At 54.0% G+C, this 18729-nt stretch overlaps 1 protein-coding gene across 1 annotated transcript in view; it reads left to right on the top strand.

Moving 5' to 3' along the window:
- The window catches only part of PTPRN2 (protein tyrosine phosphatase receptor type N2), a 911136-nt gene that overhangs the window by 779242 nt on the left and 113165 nt on the right, over positions 1–18729 (top strand). Inside the window, exon 13 of the mRNA XM_058535313.1 lies at positions 11033–11245. Coding sequence (XP_058391296.1) covers positions 11033–11245 — 213 coding nt within the window. The remainder of the gene's footprint in view (positions 1–11032; positions 11246–18729) is intronic.

Here is an 18729-nt window from a genome sequence, read left to right as displayed (position 1 = left end):
CGGCGAAGACGCACCGCCCGCGCCTCTCCCGCGATGTCCCAGAGCCCTGTGACCGCAGCCGGCGGGACAGGCAGCGAGGGCCCGGCCCCCTGGTGCCCCTAGGGCCCAGCGCAAGGCCAGGGCGCGTCGCCCCCGCCCCGGCCCGGCGCGGCGTCCCCATTACCTCGGAGGCCCGCCCTCCAGTCCCCGAGGGGACTTCCCTGTCCTCCGCCCCCAGGATTCTACGACCCCCTACCCAGGACTGGGGAGGTGCAGGAACCCCCGACCCGAACCCGCGCGCGCACACACACGCGCGCGCGTACAGGCCGTTGCTATGGAGAGGCCGGTTACCAGCGAGGCTGAGGGCGGCAGGTCCCCTCCTGCAGGCCTCCCTCCCTCCCTGGCCCCTCTCTCCGCCGTTTCCCCCCTCGCCCCGCCGGGGCTCCCCGAGCCCCCTCCAGCCTCCTCTGCGCCCCCTGTCCGTGCACCACCACCCCTCCTCCCTCTTTCCCCGCCCAAGGCCGGGCTAGGGGTCGCCCCGGAGGCTGGCGAGGTACGCCGAGGCCCGAGCAGGGTGGCAGGGAGGGGCAGGAACCACCGCCACTGGGTCTTGGCTCGAGGAGGTCCCTCAGAGGGTGGCCCCTGCGGAGTGCGGGGCGTGGGCCCAGGGGTGGGGGGACGGGGACCGTTCCGGGGAGGCCCAGCGGGCGGGCAGAGCGGAGGGCCGCGGCCCCGAGCGGGTTTGCGGGGGGTCTGCAGGCCCTGCTCTGGCGCGGGAACGCAGAGATCCCGGGTGACTTCCCCCCTCCTGGCCTGATGGGTGTACGGGGCGGAGTGCACTGCGGGTGGAGAACCCGAGAAAAGCCGCCGTTTCCCCTTCGGCTTCCCGGGAACTCCTTTTCCTGGCGCTTCTCGAAGCCAGACGAAGCGGAAGGCAGGCCTCCTGCCCCCGGCGAGCTCGGCCACACCTGCCTACAGGAGCTGCGGCTCTATGAAGCGCTCGACTCTGGCCCCTATAAAGACCAAATCAAACTAGGACTTAGCCTAGGCTCTCCATCAGAGGAAGCGAGCCCTTAGGACAATTTTAGACAGAGGCGAGCGCTTCGCAGGCCCTCGGCTCAACTCTACTGACGACCCCTTCCCCTGAGCCCTGGCCCCGAGGTTTTATGGACCTCGGTTTCCAGGAGGGAAGCGCGACGGCGAGGCCCCCGGCGAGGGGAGGGTCTGGGGGCAGCGCCTGAGTGGAAGGGAGGGGAGAGGAAGCGGTGCAAGCTCCGCCCGGTCGGGCTGGTGGGGGAAGGGGGCTGCGGAGTCTGCCCTGGAGGGGCAGGAGCGGGCGCCGGGGCCGCTGGGTGTGCGGCGGGAGGGGCGTCGGGTCAGGAGGGGCCGCCCTGCTCTGCGCGGGCCGCCGTCTCCAGCTGTCCCGAGCGCAGGAACAATGGGCAAGCGGTGGGAGAGGAGGACTGGGAGGAGGGCTCCAGGGTTTCCAGAAAAGGAGAAACTAAAGAGCCCTCCGCAGACTGTCATCTGCATGTGACAAGATCGCCCCCCCCCCACTCCTTTCTTTCTTCCCCTTGTTCCTGCAGCTGTGGGCCTCGGAGAGCGCATTGTACACACAGATGTTGGGTTTCAGCTCTCCGCTCTCGGCTGCTCGGCGGGGGCGCCGCGCTCCGGGGGTGCCTCAACCTGTGGCTGCGACCGAGGGTCCAGGGCTTTGGGAGGGACAGTGTGGGGGAAAGGGCCGGGGGAGCGCGGCAAAGAGGCCGCGGGAGGCCAGTCACAGGGGGCAGCTGACCTGGCCGCCCCCTAGACCCCAGCTTGGCCTTGCGCGCCGCCTGCCTGACTCGCACCCTGGGCCCACCGGGGATCAGGGAGCTCGGGGAGGCGCGAGAGACTGGGAGCGCGGCCCTGGGACCTGCTCTGCTCCTCCCGCCCGCGGGGCGGTGGTCCAGTCCAGGCCTTTGACCTGGGGAGGCGAGGACGCAGCTCGATTCCTCCCTTTTCACCGCCATCTCAGTCCAGAGTTTGGGGCTGGCGGCCTGCAGTTCGCCTGGACCAAATGGTGGCAAAGTTCTCACTAGTTCCCGCGTGGGGCAAGGCGCGTTGTACGAGCATTCAAGACCTAAAAACTCGAGCGGGACTCATACGGTGGGGTCGCTTTCTCGCTGATTTGCCCTGCGTCACTGCCTGCTTCGATTTGGAAAGGGAGCAAAAGGCTCCCCCGGCAAAACTGGAAAAACCTCACTCGAAAGAACGATTTGCGGTACGTTATTCTCTTGAAAAGAGTTCCGACGCCCCCACGCCTCCCATAGCGGAGGTCACAGTGGGGCCGTGCGGGGTGACGTTCCTTGCCGAGTCCCCTCTCCCCCGAGTGCCACCCTGAACTTGCCCAGTATGAAGTGCGACTCGACGATGAAAGGGAGAAAGGCTGAAAAGAAAGAAAAGGCGAAGGCCCGGGCTGCCGCTCTGAACGAATGACTGACAAATCCGATGTCCATTCATACTCTCGGGCGGGAGAGGGTGTACGGAGAGCCGCGGCCCCTTAGCCAATTGCTGTCAGCAACATGTGGGGGGGGACATCGCTATAGCAACCGGTGGCTGGGCCGCGAGCCGCGCCGCCGCCGGCCGGGTGCGCGCCGGGCCGGATATAAGGCGGGGCGCGGCGGCCGCACGGGATGGAGCTGCGCGCGCGGCCGGTGGCCCTGCGGGGACCGTCCCGCGCCCGTCCTCGCCGCTCCCCGGCCCCGCGCACTTCGCCCCGAGGCCCGGCCGGGATAGACCGCGCCGAGCCCGGCCAAGCAGCCGCGCAGAGCTGCCGGAGCCCGCGGGCTCGGAGCTGGTGCCGCCCCGCTGCCGCAGCTGCTGGAGCCGTGGCACACGGCACCTTTGTCTCCTCCGGCCGCCCGAGAAGTTTGTGGTCAGAAGCAGGATGGCCCGGCTCGTCTATGGCTCCGGCGCAGGGAAACGGCTGGCGGTGGTGATGGCGCCGCCGCCGCCCCCGGCCGCCGCGCCCCGAAGCCGCTCGGCCCGGCGCACGCCCCCCCCCGCTGCCTCCGGCTGGGGCGCCCGGCGCTGGCCCTGCTGCAGGTAACCAGGGGCTCCAGGCCGGGGCGCGGGCACTGGTGGGACTGCAGGAGACGGGAGAGGGGTTGGTGTGGGGGCGAAAGGGAGCAAGAGGGACCCACCGAAGGCGTCGCCAGGTGCGTAGGTGGCGGGGTGCGGATCTGGAACCTGGGAAGGGTAGAGGATGCACATGGGCGACTCGGACGGGCGACCTGGGCGTCGGAGAGCCCAGACCAGAGGCTAACTCGGACTCGCAGCAGGGCGCCTGTCAAAGCTCCGGCTGGCAGGGGATGTCTGCGTCTGAGGTCATCCTTAAGTGGGTCTGGGGTGGACATTTCAGGGTAGGCAGCTCTTCCTGGGCTCAAAGATTGAGAGGGGGTGGCAGCTGTTCCACCTCCAGCGCCCCGCGGAGCCCGCCCGACTAGACTGCGGACGTTGCCCCTCGGACTTCCCCCAGAGCGCTTTCCTCTCTTCCTGTCGCGACGCTATCCACTCCGGGCACTTCAGAACGTCGAGAGAGGGGCCGGGGGCACGCAGATGGGGAGGGGTGTGGGAAAAGAGAAGGAAGGACTGGACGAGCTTCCAGGCTGGAGAGGAGCCAACGTGGGGGCATTTTCCTCCCAGCCCATTTGGGCGCTCTTCGCCCTCCACACTCGGTCCGAGAGCGCGCCTCTGTGCCGCTGGGGTGTCCCACTTAGAGGACACTGGATGGGCGCGCAGGGAGGAGCGTATGAGGGGCAGGTGGGGCCGTGGGTGAGAGTGGAGGGTCCTCGGAGTCCCCCAGCCGTTTGGACAAACGCCTCGGAGCGGCCCCCTCCCCTCCCCCAAACGGAACCTGCGCTTTCTCGGCCCCCCGAGGTGAGGCGGCCGCGTGCTCGCCAGAGAGAGAAACTTCTGACGCGGAGCTGTTTGAAGGAGGGACTTCATTTCCTTCCCTCATTAACTACCTGTGTGGTTCTGAACTGTGGGCTGCTTTGAGGCCTTAGAGAAGCCTCGCTCCAGTCGGGCGGACCCCAAAATTAGAGGTTGAAACCTCAGCAGAATCGGGTTTTAGAGCCGGAGAGAGTCTCCCGCCCTTTTGTGTCATCGGTGCACTGAGCTCGCCGCGCTCCACGCTGGACGGCTGTGTGTGGGGGAGTCTTTGTCGCTATCGCCAGTGCCCACTGCACTCCCATACGCACAGCCAGAAAACGGCGAGGAGCCCCCGGCCCGCGGTCCCCGCCGCACCGTCAGCAGCGTGGACACCTGCTCCCGCTGGTGGCCCTGCTGTCCGGGCCTTGCCCCCAGCCCCTCCCCCTGAGCGTCCCTCTGCTCTGGTTTCGAGGTGCCGAGCTAAGTCCGCAGACAGCGGTCCCTGCTCGGCTCCGGGGAGCCTCCCCGCCTGGGGTCCAAGTCGTCTTCTCCAAGCCAGCCTTCCCTGAATTTAGACGCGAGCGCAAGTGCGAGGAGGTGAAGGTTTGTGCGCAGGAGCAGGGAGACGGAAGCTCATTTCTTCCTACCAACGCAGGAGGAAATGCCCCCCACCCAGCCAAGGACACCCCTCTTGGCCTCCGAGAGGGGGTGGCCGTGGTTGGCTAGGGCAGCAGAGATGTGCGGCCCTGGCCTGTGGAACCCCCGGGATCCTGGGGAGACGCGGACGTCGTTTGGGACAATGGTCTGTGCCCCGCGGCCCAAGGGCTTTGTGGCAGGGGAGGCTGGGCGATGGCATTGTCCCTGCGGGGAAGGGGGCCCGGGGCTTCGGGACCCCTCACTGCTGTGAATACCCGCGGCTCCCAGGAACCCTCGTCCCTTTGTGTCCGACGCTTCGGTCTGATCTTTCCGACCTCTGTGGGATCTGGTAAATAAGTGAGGGGGAGGGACTGGGAAGGAGAGGCAAGAAAGCCTGCGGCCTGTCGAGTGGGGGAGGGGCCGAGACGGGCCGTGCGCTCCCGGCCACACGTTCCGAGCGGCGCCCCAGCGGGTCCTGACCTGAGACGCCAGCCGAGTCTTGAGGATGGGGCTCCCTAGGCTCCACGAAGGAGGAGAAGCAGAAACTCCAATCCTGCGCGGGAAACTCCTTCTTCGAGACCACGGAAACACCTGACCGTGGAGGCGCGCGTGTGCGCCTGTGTCACAGGAGGCCTCGGGGACCCAATGTGCATACCAAAAACGCGGGTCGCGAGCGGGCGCATCAAGTTTATTGGCCGAGTTTGAGTTCGGGTGTAATAAAAATGCCGGCAGTGGGTCTGAAAGATGGCTAGGGCAGGCTTTCTCCTGGGGGGCTGATCCATTCGGTCTGTTCCCAGCTGATCGCTCTCTATTCTCCCGGAGACAATTTGTTGTTTATCAAGCTCTCCTAAAAATTAGTTCCCATGAGGGTGGTTTTTCCCCCTTTAAACATAAATATCGTAAATCTTCCCTGATATCTTAAAACAGAGTATTTCCCCAAAATTGATGTTCTAAGAGTGCTTAAAGATGGCAAATAGACAATTTATTATCTTTTGTGTACTTACTTTTAGGCCTATGCCTGAAAAAACTCAGCAAATAGCCTATTTTAAAATAGCATATCCCCACCTATTTTCACTAAAGTTTATATTTAAGAATAATTATTTCTTGGAGAGTCTTTTCTTTTGCCCATATAGGCTTTTTTTTTTTTGGCTACTTGAATGGCAGATTTGCAAGTACAATTTCATCTGCACCGAGGAACAATGGCTTTCAGTTGCACAAAGGATTTCTCCCACCCTGAATTCAGACCGCAATGCCTCTTGCTCTGATAATAGCTTCTGAAAAGATTTTGTAATGCAGAGAATTAATACATGATTATTTCCGCCTGACTTCTCTCATTTATTAGAACTCTGTGGCGAATTCCAAATTAAAAATAGTTCAGTTAACAGCTTTAAAAAATACTTTTAAAATATTTTAAGACACCCCGCACCCCCCATATTTTTAAGTTTGGTCATTCTCATGGCCTGACAACTGTTAAAAATTTTGATCAGCTTTAAAGTGATAGTTACTATATTTTAGTAAATATATTTCAGTAAATTTAGCATGAAATTTCCAAATAATTTCATCTAGGAAACCAAAGACAGTCTTGTTATAACAACTCATTGGTAGTCTCTAATACTAATTTCTAAATTTTACAGGGAAAAGGGTCTTTACAATTACAGTAACATAAAAGTACAGAGGAACACAGGATGAGGCTGGGTTTGCAAGTCAAATTCCTTAGAAACATACAAATTAAAACATCAACCACATTAGAAGTTTAATATTAATGAAATTGAATGCTTGTGCCCATAAGTTTTTTGGTAGGACTGTATTTTAAAATGGCAAGTCAGTGACTTAGACAATGAATTGCTCTTGTTAACTGGTTACATTGCACAGCCTTGGAAAAATACTAAATTTTGCTACCTGTCAACAAATATTTGTCACCATAAAGTTTTGTATTTATGTGGCTGCCTCAGTTCTCGCAATCAAGTTGGGTATAGAATGTTCTTTTTTCTTCTCTCTTCTTCCTTTTAAGTTTACCACATGGACAGCTAAAAAAAAAGAACAAAAAGTTTTGAAGATACTTTGCCATAAGTGGCTCAGAGGATAATGTAAGGGAAGCGCCATGCACCTTCACTTACAAGCACAGATCAAAATAGTTTAAATAGGTCAGGACAGTGTCTGTAGCTTCCGATTTCTAAGAGCAATTTTCCACAAATTGTCTCTGTGGTCACACATTTATTTCAAATCACAGCTTTTGCAATATTTTGTATTTTAAATTCAAGGACCTGCAGGTGGGGATGGTTGAGCAGAAGAAGTAAGCAATATTGTACTTCAGTTTACTCTCAAGATACATCTAAGCTGATAGAAAAAGCTGGCTTAATTATTCCTGATTACTTTAAAATCTCACTTTTCTGCATCTGAAAACTTAGTACTAGGTGCCTGCATGTGTGTCTCCCTCCAGGTGGGGGGCACAGATACCCTGCTGCTCTGCGGGGTTGCCCCTCTCTCCACCCCTTCCTCCTCACTCCACCCGCTGCTCCAAACTTTCAGCAAAGCGAGCTGCTACTGTACAGAAGGAGGTGTTCCGCTTTTAACAGACGCCTGACTGTAAATGTCAAAGTCATAAATATTTAAACATTATTTTCTTTCAGTTTCAAGTCAAGACTGACAAGATGCCTCTAATTAGCGGTGGGCTCTCTGCAGGGCTGGGCCCCGGGACAAGGCTTCAGGAGAGCACCTGTAGTTCAAGTCGCCCAGTCTTGGGGAGCTGAGGCCCACCCAAGTCACACCTGGGACTGACAGGACTGTGGATCAAATTCACTTTTAAGCTAATAGCAGACTCATTTTTTTCTCTTCAAGCTCCTAGTTAGCGAGGGTTTGAAGTTTGGTTTTTTTTTAACTCCACAAAAAGAAAGGAAATGAAATAATTGTAAAGTTATTTAAACTCAATCACTATGCCAAGGAGGGGAGTTCACTGTTTAACTTTTTTTTAAAGTAGAATTTCTATAAATTTTCGTTTCTCGCGGGACTCTTTAAGAGCTGACTTACAGCCCGTTTTCCCTCCCGGATTGATCCTCCCGCGCAGCACAAGGTAGGATGTTGGAACCGTTGTGGGGGGAGGGGCCGGGGAAGAGTGACTCCTCGGGTTCCAGCCGAGATGCCCGCCGGCCTGCGGGAGGGAGGGTTCCCAGCCGGGCCCTGGGATCCCGCGACCTCAGCGTCAGACTGGTCGAACCCGGGATCCCTCTTCCAACTCCGCCTTCCCCTCCGGGGCAGACCACGCTCCCGTCCCTCACTCCGACGTTGCCCACCGTCACCGACGGCCCCCGGTGTCCAGGCCCCGCCGCGACCCGGTGCCTGCCGTCCCCAGCCTCGTCGACCCCTCTTCCCTGGCTACAGGAACGTCCTCCTTGCGCGTGGGCCTTGGGAGGTAACCTGGCGGCTCCCGCCCAGCCTGGAGAACCACCGTCACCCCTTCTCTGCGGGGGCCTGGAGGAGACCAGAGACAAGGGACTCAATGGGCATGGAGTTCCGTCCTCTTCCCTCGCCTCCTTCCCTTCTCCTCCGGGAGCGCGGGGGACCCAGCGGGGGCCGGCGGCGGGAGGAGGGGCAGCGGGCTGTTAGGGCAGTCACTCTCCTTGACATTTTCCTTTGACCTTTGAGTAAATTACCAGCGCGCCGCGTGAGAGGCAGCCGGGCAGGCCCGGTTCCGTTCCCCGCGCCTTCCGAGCGCGTCTCGGGTCACGGTGACCGTCGGTTTCTGGCGACAAGGACCGTGCCGGCCATTCGACCTCCCGGAGAAGAGCTGCGGCGCGGCCTCCCGGTGAACGCCCGCCCGGGGTGTCTCCTGTCGCCCCAGGCTTGAGCCAGGTTAACGTGTGGGCACCGCCACCTCCTCCTCGGCGCCGCTCCTGTGCGTTCACGGCCTCTCACCTGGAACCGAGTGACAACCGGCTGCCCCTTTCACGGTGAGCCTGCGGCCGCCCTGGCGATGAAACCCTGCGTCTCCGGCCGCCCCACGCCCGCAGCCGGCCCTTCGTCCCCAGGGCGCGTGCTACCGTCGGTCGGGTGCGCACTGATGCGCCTGCCACACATGGAGGCACTGCGCGTCCCCTCGGAGCCAGGCTGGTCACCGCGCGCGTGTGCGCCTCACGTCGCCGGGCAGGAAGGCTCAGGAAGTCCCTGTTGTCAGGCGCCGTCCGCCACGTGGGCGCGCAGGTCCTCCCGACGCCTGAGCCGGACGCCCTGGGGGTGGGGGGCGCGGGGACCGCCAGTCGCCTGGGCGGGGTGAGGGGCGCGCAGTGACGGCCAGGCGGGCCGGGCCGGGCCGGCCTGGGAGGCAGCGGGACGCCCTCTCCTCGGCCGCGTCGCCTCCTTTGTTGTGGTCCTGCTCTGCTTGCCGAGGCTCGGCGGTCCCGAAGGAGCCTCCAGGCGGCGCGGGGGGGCGGGGGGAGGACAGCCGTCCTGCTGGAAACGCCTCCACCCCTTCTAGGCTCTCTCCTGGGGGAGGGAATTTAGGAGGGAGGCGGCCCCGTCGGCGGAACGCGAACCCGGGGCGGCGACCGGCGACCCCGGCCCCCGGCCCGGAGCCTGGCGGGCGCTCTCCGGGAGCGACCCCGGCCGGGTCTGGGCAGCTCCCCCGGCCCGGCGCGCTGCGGCCTCTCGGTGCTGACCGCCCGGGAGGGCACCGAGGGACGCGCTCCCCTGTAACCCGCCGCCTCTGTCGGACGGGCGCGAACCGGCGACGCGCGGGGCGAGGACCCGGGCCGGTCGCCCGCCCTCCGCCCGCCTGGGTCTCGCGGCGCCGCGTCGGGTCCCGTTTGTTTGTGTGGTTTTGGATCTCGCCCGGCGCGGGGTGGGCACCAGGTGCGGGGCGACCGGGCGGCGGGGGGATGCCGGGGGCCTTGGGGTGACTTCTTCCTGGAGGCGGCCGCGTGGGCCGGGGAGGGAGGGGCGAGGGGAGCGGTGGAGAGGGGATGGGGAGGGTCTCCCCGCCAAGGCGGCCGCAGGATCGGGCCACACCGGCCGCAGGCTGCGGCGCGCCGCGCTCGCCCCCTCCCCGGCATCCTGGTCCCTCCCCCTCTCTGCGCCCCCGCCCCACCGCCACCCCCGCCGTCCCCTCCCGCGGTTGGCGAACCTCGCTGTCCGCGGAGCCGCGCATCCAGGCAGGAAAATCAGGTTTCTTTTCTCATTTAACCCGCGTTTCCATTAACTCAGTCCGGGCACCGGCTAATCCGCAGCACCGAAGGCAAAAGGAGGCTAATTAATGACCAGCTTTTCCAGTCAAGACCGGCGATAATTGCCTTGGTGGCCTTTATGATTACAAGATAAAAATGGCCCAGCCTGACATCAGAGGCCCTGTGTACACTCGGAGACAGGAGGAAATGACGAGTTGGGAGGGTGAATACGGAGCAGAAAATTACTAATAGAAGAGAGATAATGAATAGGCCGGCCAGGCATTCATGGGGAAAAATCCATTTTGTTACCACGCGAAATTAGGTGGTGGAAAGGAGTTTGCTAATTGTTCTCATCTTGTAGCAACCAGGACCGAGGCGGGGGCGTGCGTTTCCATTCATTTCCCGAGTAATTGTGGAAGGGCGCGCTGGCCGGAGTCGCGGCGCCGCCGTCCTCTCCCTCTTCCTGCGCCGGTTTTAATTGTTGCTAATATTCCTCATAATGAAGCTAATGAGGGCGAGCACCGTGCAACTCTTTGCACGTGGGGACCCGTGAAATGCCCCAGAAGGGTTTTCTCACACCCCCGCCCCGTGAAGCGATGAGAATTTGTTGGAGTCTGGCTCTCTGACTTTTCACACCGCCCAGAAGTGAACTCCTGGACCGTCGTGCTCCAGACGCCCCTCAGTCTTCCAGGGAGCGGTGCTGAGGTGCCAGCCAGGTGCTGGGGTCTGCGCCCCAGGCGCTCTTGCGGAGAGGGCCCAGGAGGTGGGGTCCTACCGGTGACGGGCCTCGGAAGGCAAGCGGAGCGGCTTCGGTCAGGATGGCAACTCCCCTGCAGCACTACCGAGAATGTTAGCGTGAAACTCAAAACCCAGCCCTGTTCTGTGCGCGAAGACTTGTTGGACTTCCACTGCTGGCTTCTAACCACAGCAGGTCTAGGGCCCCTCCCCTCCACCCCCCAAACATCTGGGACGCGTGCTCTGGGTAAATTGATGAATTTTCCTCACACCTGTTTAAGAGAAAGGATGAACGCTTTATTTTACTTAGGCCAGTAAACTAACTTCCAGACTTTATATGTTTAAGTTTGATAAATGGCCACCATTCAGACAGAAAAAAGTGGTGTCTCTAACTTTCCTCCTGAAAACACTGCAATCTGTGGTGTGCTGTTGTTACATAACTTCTGCTTCTCGCTGGAGGGGTGCTGCTCTGGACGGCCCTCCTGTTCTTCTAATGCCAACGCTGTGTGTGTTGTGTTGAGCATTACGTTTGGAGTTGTGTTTGGAAAGGATGGTTTTTAGGAGCTCATGATTTGTTAGGCACTAACATGCCCCTCTCTCCTGTTCTACAGAAAAGCAAACTCAAGCTTCTGCCTCATCAGGCAGAGCAAGAGGACTCAACCAAGTTCATCGTGCTCACCCTGATTTCCATCGCTGCCATCCTGGGGGTCCTCCTGGCTTCCGGCATCATCTACTGTCTTCGCCACGGCTCTCACTACAGGCTGAAGGAGAAGCTCTCAGGACCAGGGGGCCACCCGGGCCCGGATGCCACGGCCGCCTACCAGGTAAAAGAGACCTCCTGCTAAGTGCTGCTTCCATTTGATTCAACAGTTGAACAGATTGTTTAACTGCCTCTGGCCCCTCCCCCATCCCCAGCAGTTGTTCATTTATTCATAGTTTGGGTTCTTCTATGATGACAGTTTGAAACTTCTCATTAGCATTCATGTAAATACCTTGCAACCACAGTTTTACTGCTCTATATTAATCTTACACTGTTCTTGGATAGTCTCATGTTAGCTGTGAAAGTGGGTTGCTAATTAGAAGTGTGGAGAAAGTACAATACATGAATTATGTATTATCTGTTATCTTTCTTAGTTTGGCCACTATTAATGAAAAATGCCAGAGTTGCAAGACAAATTGGTTGTGTTGATGTTCGAAGAAGTCTCTTAGATTGGGAACTTCCTTAGGGCCTTACAGGAAAAGATCTTTGACCCCATCGGTTGCCACCCTCTGCCATTATTCGCATAGGTGAGATCTAACGCTGATAAAGGGAAGGTAAACTGAGGGTGTCTCCGAGAACAACGTGGCAGCTGTGTGCTGGTCAGACAGAAGTGTTCCAGGCACACCTGCAGACACGTTAGAAACCAACAAGAATGTGAGAAAGGCAGGTTCAGACCAAATTGGACATAAAAAAATTCACAGAATTTTTGAAACTTCTGTGGCATACACTTCACATTTAATAATGTCCTGTAATGAGAATGTGCCTTCTTAATAGCAATGCAAGCCCAGAATATATACAAGTTAGGGCATTTGATTTCTTTTAGCGTAAAATGTCATTTAACTCCATGTATATTTTCCCATTTGGGAAGGTAAAATAATTTACTTAATCATCGTTTTAAAAGTTTAATCCATATAAATTTGTGAAAGTTTTTCTCCCATTGGATTAGACTCTTTGTTTTTTCTAGTCACATGATTATGATGTGTAACGTGTCTTGTAAATAATACATAATATTTTACAATCATATACAGGTTAAATATCATTATTCTATCAGAGTTACAAGGGGGGGGACTCTCGAGCTGTTTCTACAAAACACCCCCCAATGATTGTCCTGCACGTGCCCCCCGTGAGCTCCTCTGAGCTGACTTTTTGTGCTCCACGGGCCGCCCTGCCCTGTCCCATGTAAGGAGCAGGGATGAATTTATAAAATCTCTATGCTTAGAGGAGGCCAGGAGATAGCTTCTTTCCCATTTCAGGATTCTTGGTATTGTCAGTGATGGAAAAAGCCTCTCGTTTTCTGGAGGACATCACAAGCCTGGTCAGTGCTATCTTTTCTTATGAAGAAACGGCAACTTCAAATGTGTGGAGATGGCATTTCAGTCACAGTGCATAGCTTTGCTTCAAAGCAAAAGAAGAATCATGTTTGAAGAAGCCTGGAAGAAATGTCACATAAACTAGTAAGAATTTATCCAGAAATTCTATTGAGCGAGACCATCAGTGTAGGATTCTGGGTCTTCTGGGCCAGGTCTGTGCCAGGACATAAATAAATTATCACCCCGGTTTTGTTCCGTGTGTGACAGGAGATCATACAGCGGTAGATTTTTAGAAGACATGGCATCCTTTGATACACTTTGAAATTCAAATATAAAATATTGAAAGAATGGAAAGGTTGGACTTGCATGCAGAAATGACTAATTTTGACAAAAATGCAGGTTGAAAATGCATACGTAGAACTGACTTTGTGATAATTAACAGAAAAATAATCTTCCGAATGACAGCTCTAATTAATAGTCTCTGTAATTAAAATCATGGCCTTCCAGCAGGAAAATTGTTTGAATTTCTTGGAGTGACCTTTGTGCTGTTCCTCCTGGGGGCATGGTGGTGAAGTTGATATTGATTTTATAATGAGCTCTGGTTTGTTTAATAAGAATCTATAATCCAGACAATAAATGAAATGTGTGTTTTTCTTCAACCCAGATTAATAAAAAGGGAAAAAAACAGAAAAAACTTTTCCTTTAAAAATATGATCTAGGAAAATTTGGAAATGAAATTATTGTAAAGATTTTCTGGTGGGCTTAGTTTTGAAATCACTACAAAATGCCCTTTGGAGAACTACTCTGATGAAATGTGGAGGTTTGGCCCCTTGTAGTGGACTGTTGACTATGACAAGAGTGCTGAGCCTGGTGTGTTTTGATTTGTTTTTAGCAGAGCAGGACTCAGCAAATGGGGATGGGGGTGTCATGATGTTTAGCTCTAAATTTAGCCTCGTCATGTATTAAAGACTCGTGAAAGCATGTTACAGATAGAGGGTGTTTACCTTTGTAAATGAAGCACGTGTCAATTTATTAATGTACTCATATCTCATTTGGGTTTTCTAGAGCTGCCATTGAGACTCCCTTCAAGTTTAGAAATCTGTCTGTAAAGTTTTTTAAAATATTGCAAACATAAAACAATAATTTTTGGAAAAGTATCTTGTTGCGTAAATGCTTACTTATTTTTAAATCCTTGAACTTCTACACTTTGCTAATTCTATAATACCAGTGAGGTTATGGATAGACCTCATCACAATTCTTATCACTGGGTTACAAGGAAAATTGGACAATTTAATATTACGCTTTATTTCAGGGGGACATGATGGAAATACTCAATTCGTTTTTATAAAGTTTCTAAAGAGAAAAAGATGACTATGTAAGTTAGGTTAGAAGTAAGTGACTAGGAATGATAGAATTGAGGTAGCAATGCAATAAGCTTTATTAGTTTCAGAATATGGAGTTAGCCTTCAAACAAAAGGGCCAAGTGTTCTGCAGGGAAAGAGGAGGAGCACAGGCCTTCAAGCTCGGAGCTGGTGTTCTGGAGGAGGCACTGGTGGTCTCTGGGTGTATGGTCCCTCCTTCCCGGAGAGTCAGAAAGGGGAATCCACGTGCCCCATTCAGCAGCACGGCAGGCAGCCATATCATTGCAGACACCCCCATCGGGAAGGCCCCCGTGTAGCTGACCCTTATACAGCATAAGTCTGAATCAGCCCTTAGGGTGCACATCTTTGACATCTGTCCCTGAGGTCACGGCAGCCTGTGCGGCACCCCTGCCCGCTTGTCATTCGTGGTCTGGGGCTCTGGGTTACGGTGGATTCATGGGAGCTCCTGGATAATCACCGGGCTGTTCCTAGAGCTGTTCCACAGCAGTTAGCAGTTTGCATTATCAGATTCTAATGCAAACATGTTCAGACATTTTTTCTTTTCTTCCTCAAAAGAGAACTATTTCATAGACAGAGTCAGTATTTTAAAGCTTTCTTAGTTTGCAAGTGTGTGTGTGATTTTTTTGTTTGCTTTACCTGTTGGAAAGCAAATCTTTCTTGATAGACTCTCATACTTTGACACTTAACAAGATATCAGTGTCACCAGATGATGTACTATTGAAGTGTAGTTTGCTGAAACTTGAAAGAATTGGGTATATTAACTTCTAGAATAATTGAAGTTAATAATTAAAGGTCATTTTTTAAATGGAATACTGCCACCAAACTTTTCCCCATTGGTTTAGTAAATGTCATTTTTTTCTTCTAAATATGTAAACATATTTGGATTAAATCTGTACTTCATTATCTAGGAAGCCAATTTCTTAACTTTTATTCTTTTTGTGCCCAAATTGGCATGTCATGTCACATATATGTATTATGTTATATGTATACATGTATGTGTACATGTATATATATTTACATACACGTGCTTACTACAGATGATGTACAGGCACCAAAGAATTGTGATTTTGGCATACCCACATTATGCATTTTTTCACGTAAGTGTCCTATATCTATGGAAGGTGATTGGGTAAAACTGTGCAGAAATAAGTCGTTCAATGATTAGAAGACATTCCCCTCATTTTTCTCTCCGAGTCTCTTTGAATGTTGCCTCCATTTCTTGGAGGCTTTGATCATCTTGGAGCAGCAAGTTTAGTATTCTGCCGGCCCCTCTCTGTTCCCCACACGAGGGCAGAGACTCCTGTGGAATTTTCAGCACGTTCTCTTTTGATGGTTTATTTCACAATACCCAACAGGTTTCCTTGTTACTTGGAGGCCTTTGGAACCAGACCCAGAGGAAAGCACGCATCCTGGTGATGGGACGGCCTGTAAACAGCCTCGAAGTGCACATCGAGGTTGTCGCTGCTCCCCTTAGCGGCTGATTCTTGATGTTATGCTGGGGTGCGTGGTGACTGCTGCTGTGTGGGGTGCTCCCTGGACTCAGGCTGACGTGCCGGTGAGCCTGGACGCACCCTGACCTCTGCCCTCAGGGTGAGGGAGAGCCAGGCGCTCAGAGACGGCATGTCACAGGTCGGCGTACTCTCCTGGGCTCTGAAGGAAGGGACCCGTCTTCTGGTTGAGTTGAATCTTCTGTCATTGGTGTAATCACTGGCCATAGAAGTGGATAGGGCATTCCCAAGTTAGGTGGAAAACAGTGAAGTTGGCTGAGGTTTACTTGGCCCCGCCACAAGTTTCTGAAGAGCCTCCCATTTCGGTCAGCGCTAGATCTTACAATAGCTTTTCTTTGCTTTACATTTAAATTTTCAGGTCAATATAATTTTTTTTTTTTTTTGGCTGCGGGAGATTCACCCTGAGCTAACGTCTGTTGCCAATCTTACTCTTCTTTTTTTCTTTCTTTATGTGAGCCACCACCACAGCATGGCCACTGACAGACGAGTGGTGTGGTTCTATGCCCAGCAACCAAACCTGGGCCTAGGCTATTGGGGCTGGCCCAATATAATTTTTTTTGCAAAGTTTTAATAAGTAAAATCTATCTGGCTTAAAAATGGGAGGGTGCCCTAAAATATTATTAAAGAACATTTCTTTTTATTATAATCTAGTCCAGCCTGAGAACTGGGATTTCTCTGGTTTTGGCTTTGCAGAAGTAGCTGATAGTACCAGTGTCTGTAGGTAGAATTCTCTTGAACCTTCCCAAACACTGATTTGGTTTCGAGGGTGTGTGTGTTTCGCTTCGTCACATGGAGCCAGGCTCCTGAGGGTGCGGCCTCGTCAGGGTCTCCTGTGCTGTGCCATCCTAGAGGCAGCCTTGGGCTTCACTGTCAATTAAGTAACCAGCCTGGTGGGTGCTAAGTGTCAGCGTCTCCAGGCAGTCACATGATAACCTAAGGAACTCGTGCAAGCCTGTGCCTTGATGACAGCAAAGGGACATGTTTGTCCCAAACATTTCGAGAACCTGGGTAGTTTGTGTGTGCATTCAGTTTCAAATGATCAGTATTAGGGCCAACAGTTTTGTTCTGCAAGCTCAGTTGAATCTTCTAGATACCTTTCCACTCTGAGTTGAATGTTTTTCTGGAAGACATCCACTTGTAGTGCGTTTTTCTCATAAATCTTTGATTTTCAAACATGCAGTCTCTAAAAGCAGCAATACATGCCCGTTCTCCAGTTTCCATGCAACGTTTCCTCAAAAATAGCTCCTGAGATTTGGAAATAGATCTTCAAGAGGAGGCTGAAGTCTGGAAAGATTGCCAAAGAAATATCTAAACATGAAAATAAAACATGTCGCCATCCTAATATAGCCAGCCATTCCTGTGATCAGAAAAGAATTAGATCAGACTCAATTGAAAGCAACAGACCACTCGGTGAGGTGGTTGGGTTGTCTAATACTAAGAATTCTAAGGCCCGGATTCTGTGGCTTCCCTTGGTTTCTGTGTTACTTACTCTGTTTTGTTTTCATTTTGTAGTGCATTAGCGGGTCTGGATCTTACTTGAATAACTGTTTAAGGAAGGACAGGAAGTTGCCTCGAGGAAGATGAGAGGGAAGGAGGAGGGAGCGCACGCTTCGCCTCTTCTGTGTCAGGCGACTTTCCCAGTCGTCTCGTTTTGTTCTGTAACAGCCACGGGAAGAAGGAGCCTCGGAGGCTCCTGGAGGAAAATACTTGTCCTCACATGGCGACTGATTGAGGGCAGTTTAGGGGCTAGTGGAAGGGGACACCTTTAGTCCTCTTTAATCCGGGTAATGTTCTGGTCTGCCTTGCTGTCTCACTGTCAGAATCAGCGTGCTTGCATCCTGCAGAAGCCAGAGGAGCCCCTCAGATGGCACCTGCACAGGGAGGTTCTGTGAGAGTCCTCGCTCTCAGCTCCGGCTGTCCTCACCCTCAGTCACTGGCTCCCGTCTCGCGATGCCCGTGAAGGCCCTTTGAAAGCCCACACTGGCCACCTGTTCACTCCTCACAGCTGTGCGAGGCAGGTAGGGTCGCTTTGCCATCCCTGTTTTACACATGGGGAAAGTGAGCATCAAATAAGTCGTGACTTGTCCTGGGTCCCATGGCCAGCCGGTGGCAGAGCTGAATTAGGAGGATATCCGGCAGCGAGACCCCGAGGCTCAGGAGAGTAGGTTGGCTGGCCAGGTCCCACCCCCACACGGGACAAGACAGAACCTCCTCCGACTCCCAGACCTGAAGGCCCACTCCACCAGCTTCTCTTCGTGGTGTGAAGAAGAGTTGACACCATTTCTCTGCTCAGCTTATGATTTCTTGTAGATAAAGAGTTTCCCATAAAACTGCATGAAACAATAGGAAGCAGCCCAAGTCCATATGTAATTACGAGGTAATTGGGATGACAGGGAGGGGCCCAAAGCCAGCTGCTGGGTGGAGAATGCCATGGTAGACTCGTGAAGGAGGGCCCCACAGATGGAGGGGGTGCCATTCCAGGCAAGTGAACGAGCACAGACACTGGGTGTTCACACCGCTGTGGGGACAGACTCAACAAGGACAGGCCAGTAGAGCAGTGGAGGAGCTGGGACGAGCGTGGACATCCTTGGTGTTCACCCTGGAGGCGGGAGGATGGGGCGTGACTGCAGGGACAGTTGAAGAATCCCGCTGTAGGTGCAAGCCGCTCACTCCTCCCGGAGAGTTTCTGCTGCTGAAGACCAAGTCCGTCCTGCCTGGCACTCTGAGGACGGGCCAGCTTCCCTGTGCTGCTCAGAATGACTCCAGAGGAGAAGAGCTGTGTCCTGACTGCTCTCTTCTGTTCTTGGTCTTCTTTCCCTCCTGCTACACTTTTCCTTTTTAAATTTCCTTCTCTCCCAATATTTATACTCACGGGAGAAAGAGACCATGGTTCTCTCCATGCCTCTGGCATCCAGCCCAGAGCTTGGGCCCGCCGCCTCTCTGAGCCCCACTTTCCTCACCCACAAAACAAGAAGGAAAGTGCTTTATGCTCTTCACTGGGCTGTTGAAGGTCAGACAAGGTCATGGAAGTATACACTCGTCTCAGCTCTAAATTCTGTCTCAGGATAGTCCTTTGGTGACTGTGGGTGCTCAGACATACTTGCTAGTGGGTACCGAATTCGTCTGCATCACTTGGTTCTCTATCTGTACCTCTCTTTCCCAAGTGTGTATTTATTACTTCTTCCCATGGGCTGCTCTGTCTCCTTTAGGCCCTGATTCAGAGAGGTGGGCATGTTTCTAAACCAAATTTGACACATACAATCTGCAAAGAAAGCATGTACTTCTCAGGGAAACCAGAAATCTAGACTCTTCTGTAAAACTCTTCTGTAAAAACTTCAAAACTGACAT

Source organism: Diceros bicornis, chromosome 3 (assembly GCF_020826845.1).
Source record: "Diceros bicornis minor isolate mBicDic1 chromosome 3, mDicBic1.mat.cur, whole genome shotgun sequence".
Classification (NCBI taxonomy): Eukaryota; Metazoa; Chordata; class Mammalia; order Perissodactyla; family Rhinocerotidae; genus Diceros; species Diceros bicornis.
Note: the sequence above shows the minus strand (reverse complement) of the source record. Positions and strands in the feature narration are given on the sequence as shown.